Source organism: Monopterus albus, unplaced genomic scaffold (assembly GCF_001952655.1).
Source record: "Monopterus albus unplaced genomic scaffold, M_albus_1.0 scaffold14.1, whole genome shotgun sequence".
In the NCBI taxonomy this organism is placed as follows: domain Eukaryota; kingdom Metazoa; phylum Chordata; class Actinopteri; order Synbranchiformes; family Synbranchidae; genus Monopterus; species Monopterus albus.
Window position 1 is genome coordinate 1,123,516 of NW_018127894.1, and position 9,142 is coordinate 1,132,657.

A 9,142-nucleotide genomic window follows, 5' to 3' on the forward strand; every position below is an offset into this window, starting at 1 on the left:
CTGCTGCATCGTTGTCCTCAAATCACACAGGCGGCCAGCAACGTGGTGTTGGAGTGACTGCAGTGTCCTACAAGCTCGACTTTTTATATCCAGTGCGCCTGTTCACTCCTCGGTTCCCCCAAAGCCTCGGTAAACAGCGGTACAGATGCTATTTGGTCGCAAATGTAAATCACCAATCAGCCAATGTAAAGGGGGACTAATGGCGGTGTTAACAAGGTGTGAACCCAGTGGCAGATTTTATTCAGGCCCATTGTCTCCACGTCTGGCAATAAAGGTTCAAATAAACTAAATTCAGGTTTTGGACAAGCTCCACAATAAAGACCAGTGTTGTTGTGGAATATTTCTCTTCTCTGATATATAATTTCATATCAGAAGAAAAGTCCAATTAAAGCTGTGGGCAGAATAAGCTTGGAGCTGTTCCCTTGAGGAAGTGCACTCGCCCTGGGAGGCTAACTGCGCCTAAATGAATCCATTAATTTAGAATAATGGGCCCAGTGTCTTAGGTGGAAACCAATTACTTTAATAAAGGGACGGGTGTCGCTAACTACACTTTGTTAAATTTACATCACTGCTCGTCCCGCTACAGTTCAGTAATCACCAAATCTGTAGTTTTATTTTTAAAACCCTCCTGCAGGAGCACAGGCTGATTTGATTTCTGTGACTTCCAGACAATGATTGTTCATTTTTCCGCGTGAAAGAACATTTTGTTTATATCTGACATGCAAAAAAAAAAAAAAACTCACTGTATAGATTTCCCCAAAACAGACATAGTAATATTAAAATGATTTATACAATGGAAATTTTGAGTCTAATATTTACCATTCACCACTTTGGATACAGAAATATTAGATCGTTCGTTATTAAGCATAAGCACAAAACATTTTAATAGAAGATATTTTTAAACTTGGTTGTTGTTTTTTTAAGTTCTTTCATATGACATCCAAAAATGGCGCAGTGTGCCATTTGGTGCCTTTGATCATTGCGCACAAATACGCATGAACAAAACAACTGACAGAAAAAAAAAAGTTTGGTTCGCTCACCTTAAGAGACATTTAACAGATCAAAGTTTTTTTTTCTGCATCACACATTGCAAGCAAGCCATAAAACGTCCTCTCTTTACATGACACAGAATACTGTGACAGAAAAGTGTTGTTTCACACGTTCATATGAAAATAAGGAGCTAGTGACTACTTGCACATGTGTTTTCTCAGAGACATTTACAAAGTAGTTTGGCTTGTTGTGTGCTCCTTTCCAGTATGTCACCAAAGCGCCAGAACTGACCCTTTGAAACTTTAAACCCTGATACTGATTCAGATGTTTTTACAATTAGATTTCATTAATTCGTCTGCTCGCCTGCCAGTAGCGCTGGCTTCTGGTAAATGAACTTGCTTCTGAACTAAAAAAAACAAAAACAGTTTATAAACCTCTTACTTAAATTATACTGGTTATATTTTTGTATCGTTTTAAATCAGGACCCATCACACCATTTGTTAAGCTGTAAAATATCTGAAATCTGTTTTCTTGGTTATGCGGTAGGATACCTTATCAACATGTGCCCTGCTTCACTTTAAGTCTGGACAGAATGTGTTGTACATTAAAGTTACAGTATTAAATTTATTTACAAAATTATCATTTTTACATATATTACATATAATACAATAAGCCTTTAGGGTAGAAAAGTCTAAAAATGACTAACACAGTATTTGGTTCAGTGGGTTACGACCACTGTGGATCACACTTCGCGAGCCTCCGCAGGTCTTGGAAGTTATTTTCCAGTAGGGGGCGCCATGTTCAGTTTTGGCAAAGGCAGGAAGTGATGGAGAGGATTGTGCGAATCTGCCCATGCTGGTAGAGAAAGCTGTGGCTCTCGTAGCCCCGAGGAACGCAGGAGCTGGACGGTCTTTTAGCCCACAAGTGGCAAATGTCAGGGTCTGATGGACTCCTGCAGCAGAAAATTAAAAGAACATTAAAATCACTTTAAACGTTTTATCCACTGTGTGTCTCCAGAAACACCAACCTTTCACTGAGACCTATCAACTAATTAAGCTACAGTATCCACATATAACCCACTGTCCAGTCACACTGTACTAGGACACTGACAAATGCATTATCCTCTCCAGAGGAAAGTAACTAAGTACATTTACTCAATTATTGTAGTTAAATATAGTTTTGAGGTATCTGTACTTTACGCAAGTATTTTCATTTTCTGCTACTTCATACTTTGACTTCACATTTTAGAGGCAAAAACTGTACTCCGCTGCATTTATTGGTTATCTTTAATAGCTAGTTACTTTTCAGAATCAGATGAACACAAAATACGGTATAATCATAGGAGTTTATTGATCCCTAGTGCAAAAATCAGCAATAATAAGCTCCACCTTTACAAGCTGAATATCAACCTGACAACACAACCATGCATCAGTGATTATAATCAAATCATATGATATACAAAATAAACAAAATGTACCTTTCTGCATAATGACTACTTTTACTTTTGGTATTTTAAGTATATTTTGATGCTAATACTTTTGTATTTTTAGTATCTAGGACTTTTGCCACTGACACTTTTTACACTGTGGCATTGCTACTTTTACCTAAGTAAACAATCTCACTGCTTCTTCCCCCACTGATTCTACAGCCATAACAAACTCATCCTGTGCAGCCAAAACCTGATTTTAAATTCAGAGAAATCAAAGTTTCCAAACATTCTAAACACATCAGGCTGAATTTGGGAGAAATGTGTCTAAAATAAGAGACAAATTCACACCCAAGTCTCCATGTGTTTATGGCTGCACCTTTCTATCAAACTCAAATATTCTAGATTTACTGTGTCTAAGTGTAGCTTCAATGAAGTGCAGGAACAAGCCGACACTGAATATTTCTGTGTTTGTGTGGAAAAAGAGAGCAGTTTTAAAGCTACTTACAAGGGAGAACTAGGGGGACGATTAAATTCAATGAAAAACCTTTTGCATGTGTTTATGCAGCATTTTCCTTCCAACTATTTAACAAATGTCTAATGATATGATGAAGAAAGTATAAGGTTAATCTGGATTGTGAACCTCCTCTTCTTCTTTTTTTAAGAGGACATTAAACTGTTGAAGTCTGCCACAATCAAAACTAAAGAAGAAGAGACATTTGGTGGCAGGAATTCACCTATAAAGTCGACATGTTCAGCACAGAAGGTGTCAAAGCTCACAGGCAATTGCAACGTGGGGGGCAGAGGAGGTGTGTGTATGTGTGTGTGTGAGCTGTCTTCATACTTACCTGAGAAGACACTGGTTTCCTGTTGTGCAGCCTCCCAAACATCTGCCCACATCTATTTCCTGGGGAAAATTAGCAACACAGAGAGAGGGCAATCAGCTCACAGCTGGGCACAAATATTGAACAAGCCAGGTTGGGGGTCAGCTGCTGTTTAGCATGTTAACTGCTTTGATTCGACACCTGCAGGGGCCATTTGTGTTTGTACTCCACTTGCACTTTGGTGCTGAGGCACTGCAGATGATGAAGACTGTCTAGGAAATCATCTTAAATTCTCTCCATCAAACTGTTTATTAGCAATAGAATTAAAACTTAAAGTCACTAATGACTTATTTCTGTGCTTTTCAAAAGCCAGTGTGTGCAGTTTGCAGGAAGTTCTTTTATAGTAGGAGTGTGCTGAATGATTTTAATGTTCTCCTGCAAAAAAGTACAGTTGGGACTGAAATACATTTTTGCAGTTTGTACAGAATGAAAATGAACTTTGTGATGGTTTTGTAGGGCTCTTGGTTACAAGCCTGATCTCACAATCAATTTTTTCTTTATAGCACAGATGGTGAAGGAGTTTTATCCTCTAGAGTTTTGTTTCCTTTCTCAGTCCATCCTGGAAATAGGTGAAGTTGTGCCAGAAATTCCTACCCTGCTTCTACCAAAATTAAATCTGCTAGTCTGCCTTGTGCATTGTTGCAGGTTGAACATCAATAAGCATGCAACACATCCTCAGGTCCTTCAGTTCAGGATGTGCGGTGCCAGCCAATGTCCAGTGGATTAGCTTGATTAAGTGCTGTCTCCACATGTGTCAGATGAATAAAGACACTTCATTATTGTCTGGCACCCAACAGACCCCCGTTTCCTCTAAACTAGATTACAAAAGGGGAGCGTGAAACCAGCATCCCAAATGAATCTGTCTTCTCGTGTTAAGTACGCCATGCTAATCATAGAAAAAGTGAGGTCTAGGGTAAGTTGCTGATGAACACTTACTTTGAGCTTCTCCTCTTTGACTCCATCCGCATTGTAGACTATTTCATAATAATACTCCACATATGGGACCCTGTAGCAGCTTTCCTTCAGCTCACAGGCCGCCACAGTCTGGATGAGGTCCAGTTTGTTGGGGGTTTCCACCAAAGCTGAGTCAAACTTAGTGGGGACACAGGAGAATCCCTCTGTGAATGATTAATAACAACATGTTAGGGTTACATGGGCAATTCTAGTCTGTGATATGAATCTAAACAAACAGTCTTAACACCAACACAGAATTAGCTCTTCAGTCATTCCCAAGTTGACTGGCAGGTCTTTCAATATTGACAACAGCTTTATAACTGATATTTTTCAGTAAGAGTTGAACAGTCAGTGCAAACGTGGCCTGTATATTTTCAATTATACCAGAATAAAACATAATATCCTTGGAACTTTATTGGTAAAGAAAACAGTAGTAAGGTCTGTGCTTTAATTCAGGGTCTGCAGTCTGTATTACTATACATGAAACAACAGTTATATTGCACTTTACTAGATGTTCACATTGTGCACTTTAGTAATCTCTAAAATCATCTAGTTATAAAAGATTATGTTAGATAAAGTCGGAGAATAAAATAATGGTAGCCTTTACAATTTCACTCCTTTTCCACTGACACGCCGGTGTCACATTTAATATAATTTTGATAACAGTGAGACTTCCCATCGTTATTTTTGGTATTAGAAGGACCAAAACGTCCATATTTTAAAAATATGAAGGAGACTGAAAACCTTATGTAACACTTTCCATCCGTTTCCTTCAGGCCTGCCACACACCCACCTGGAGAGCCCTTGGACCTGGAGCATCCTCCCACGTCGATGACTGTCTCGTATGGTGTCTCGGAGTAGTACGTCCTCAGCGCGGGGACGCGGATGCACTGGGTCAGCTTGATTTCACAGTGGCACTCCTCGATGACCTCCACCTCCCGGGGTCCCTCCAGCAGGAGCACCCGGTCCACTCGCATCCCGGTCGGCTCACACACCTGGTCCATGCCGCAGGAGGGCAGCTGGTTCGGCACGTCCGAGCTCCTGGGAGCAACCGATCCCCGCGTTCTCAGCTTTTGTAAGGTGAGAGAAATGATTTAATTATTTGGGTTAGACACGACAGAACAGGTTTCTGTTCGCGTTTCTGTAAGTGGCTCACATTTTGATACACAAGTTGTTTTACACCTGCGGTGTGTGGTTCGCGTTCGATTGCATGAGTCTTTTATTAAAAAAAATGTTAATAATGTTTTTGATAATGAAGTAAGACTCTATGGCGAGTCGGTATTATTATTATTACCGAACAGGCCTTTTGGAGTTTTAGATAACGGCCTTAACAGGCTTATCATAAAGCTACAGCGCCCTCTTGTGGACATGTGGGGAGACATCGCTTACTTTTTTGCTTCTGAGGAATTCCAGCATTGATGAGTGTTTTGAGTAGTCCTGCTGCCCAGCTTCATGTGCTGGTCTGGGTGCTCCCCCACAGTGTGACCTGCACATCCCCACATCTACACTGACAGGACTCCCAGAGATGTCTGAGGAGAGCGAGAGAGACAAAATGGATTTGATTTCAAATAGCAAGGCAGGCTACTGATAATTTATTAAAAAAAAAGTCTTTTCACTTTCTTGGTGTATTAAAAAATAACTAAAAGAGTTCTTGAACACACTGGGGAATGTCGTGCTTTACCTTGTCCAATGTACACGAAGTGACTCTGTCTTTTGCAGCACACTCTCTGTGAGAACAGGTTTCTGTGATCTACGTGTTTGTTCAACACTCCTGTCACTTGAAAGCACAAAGCAAACACATCAGTCCAGTTAGTTACTTAAAATTTGTGTTAAATCACTAAATTAAACATATTAAAACAAAAACTTTGAAATCACAGTATTTAAATTAAACACAGAACATAACTTTTTTGCCATGAAAACCTTTCATTTGCACTTATTTAAGACCAGACAGGTGTGTGAATATCCTCAACACACTCTCAATGACTTTAATGTAAAGATTTTAAAAAATATTTATATAGTGTATGACCATGTTCATCTGGAAAGATTTAAGTAGTTATAGCAAAGTAGGTTGACCCCACTTTGCCATTTAACACATCATACACACCTCTCAGCATCACACCCTCTTCTACTACTCATGTTTACCAGTCATATAAAAAGGGATTAACAAGCACATCAGCCCATTTAATGAATAGCTACGTCTGCATTTATAGCACAGCAGCAGTAGCATAAATCAAATAGTACTTACAGGTCAGGTGGAGGACACACAGGAGGAGAAGGAATGGCCGGGGTGCATCCATGGTTTAGTCCAATTCTGCTCCTCAGCTGCCAGATCCTGAGTGTCGCTCTACTCTCAGATACCTCTGATATTTATATGGGATCGAGCTTCACCCTTAAATGTCACCTGAAAACAAGGTCTCAGAGTGGTGTGGAGTCTAATCAAATTTCCATGCTGAATGCCTTGTGGGATGGTGTTCTTAAAGCAGAGGCCACTTCAAAGGCGATCCACACAGCTTTTCTCTTTCTGCTGCCAGAGGAGCCGGTGGCTCGAGTGTGTCGACCGGACCCAAGCTCACCCTAATGAAGTGCTTAAGTAGCCCTGAGCCATTAAAGCGCTGCTCATTCAAAGGCATTAATAATCTTTTATCTCAGGGGGAAGGTGTTTAGCACCTCCAACTTAAAACAAATCCTGGCCCAAACAAATAAACAGGATCAGCATGGGGGCCTGAAACTAGCCTTCAGAAAACTCAAGCACCTTTGTGTTTATTCATCATGACACCAAATGGCCAGACCTCTCAGAACCTCCCATCAAATCTCAGCTCCTTTTTCTCTGGAGAGAAAGTGGAAAGATCATGTACTAGCATAAAATAACATATATTAAATGTTTACAGGCATGAAAATCTGTCTGCACATCTTCCAAGGTCAAATGGAAACTTAAATAGGATGACAGCTGGCAAATAAATAAATAAATAGACATATAAATAGATAGACGCTGCATGTTTTATAAATTATCCCCAAAAAAGGGCAACCTAAATAATCAGTGTTGTTCCTTTTTCAATTCAATTAAATTTCAATGTCACAACATGTTCCAAAAATCTCATTTTATTCACAGGAAAGGAGTTAAAATGTTGTATTTCACTGGTCTCCCGCTCATATTTTAATAAGGTGTTAGCCCTTCTTTGAAGTGCTGATGTGATCCCCTCTTTTTCCCAGGGATCATTGGATCATCCTTCAGAGAGCCATCAGCACTCAGACACCATGATTAAAGTGTTGATTCCTTTCATTAAGGTCCAACAAATCTTGGTAAAAGTCAGCTTCAGTCTTAGTAATGACAATTTAATTATGTAAAAATCAGATTGTTCTATAAAACTCTGTGACGTTGACCACATCCGCTGACCACAGTGGACGAAGATGGATGGATGGATGAAGTTGACCACAGTTGGATTTCAGACCTGGTGTTGGACCATAAAGGGGAAGGACGTTGTAATTTATTGCAGTAATATTATTCATATTATTATTACCTAAAACTTGAAATAGACTCACTCCTTACTAGTTTGTCCATATGTGTCCATATTTAAGAGTTCAACAATGACAATGACAATTTTATCCCCTACTATTTAATGGCAACCAAGCAAAATGAATCTGAAGAACAATTTGTGATACAGTGTAAAGCAGTGTGATACAACAAACTACCCACCCTGACCATTAAAATATGCATTGGAGGCCATTGTAGGTGCATTAATCAGCAACAGTTTGTTGATTTTAGGGTGAACAACGCATCTATACATTTCTCTGTAAAGCTGTTGTTACATTTTGTCCATTTTCTTGTAAATCTTCTAGGAAGTCAACTGTCCTACAATCTATAGTAAACCTTTCCTCATTAGACGACTGTGATTCAGCAGTGCACATGTTGGCACGTGATTGGATTACAATGACTCATACAGTTTATGCATGATCACCGACAATCCCTGTGTCCAGTCTGGGTAGCAGAGGTTGACAGAAGTGACAGGGAACAGTGTCTGTGGCCTCTCTGGTCTCGTGTGTCTGTCTGGGTCAGAGGGCTACATGTGCAGACTCCTTCCTCTGGCTGACGATGGACAAATAGTGAAAGTAAAACAGGTTTTATTGTTTTAATTTGATGGAAAAGTACAACAATTAGCAGTGTTATATTTTATAAATGCGACCTTTAATAGCACCTCTGGCTCTTTTGAAAATTCTGAAGGAGAATTTGTGTTTTGATCAGTATGTTTACCTTGCATATAAACTGAAGATAAAAACTATTAAATAGCACTGACACCATGTGCAAGAATTATTCATAATAGTTTCACCTCAGATAACCGAACCACCTTAACCTCGGTTATAACCTTTCCTCAGTCCGCTGAGCTCTAATCATAATGATGGTCATTATAGAGGTAATCCCATCAATGTATTGTTCAAGCACATTTATTAAGGTATCTAGGTTCATGTCTAGGGGGTTAAAGAGGCCTCTGTAAGGACTGTCTGTTGTCTGTCTTGGGAGGGAGGAGTCCAACACTCTGCGATTACATGACAGTAGATCTGGATTGTACTCCAGGAGCACAGGCAGCATAGGGCCAGAGAAAAGAGCAGTGGTGCTATAACAGCATCTGGACAAGCAGTTCAGAGCAGCAGCATCTTTGAGCACTTTTTCTGATGTATGCAGATGGTTTTGAAGTCATTTCAGGCATCATACATCTTTTTTTCTGCAAGTTTTGGGTTGTGGACATTTGTTTTCTTGGTGGTCTACCACCTGTTTGTTTTCTAAAACCTTCAAAACTCAGAATACCAAGGAAGGCCAAGTCCCCTCTGGAGCCTGGAATAGAAAACATGTATTTGAACTGCAGGTATAATGCCATCAACGCAGAGAGGAGTA

The 9,142-nt window shown here is 39.8% G+C and overlaps 1 protein-coding gene across 1 annotated transcript; it reads right to left on the bottom strand.

Moving 5' to 3' along the window:
• Positions 1 to 1,681: 1,681 nt before the first annotated feature.
• Positions 1,682 to 5,557, bottom strand: pnhd (pinhead). Its single transcript, XM_020591537.1, has 4 exons — positions 5,048 to 5,557; positions 4,237 to 4,418; positions 3,265 to 3,323; positions 1,682 to 1,942 (listed from the first exon to the last, which is right to left on the bottom strand). Exons 1-4 carry the CDS (start codon positions 5,256 to 5,258, stop codon positions 1,792 to 1,794), a joined length of 603 nt encoding a protein of 200 aa, XP_020447193.1. The 5' UTR covers positions 5,259 to 5,557; the 3' UTR covers positions 1,682 to 1,791.
• Positions 5,558 to 9,142: the final 3,585 nt, after the last annotated feature.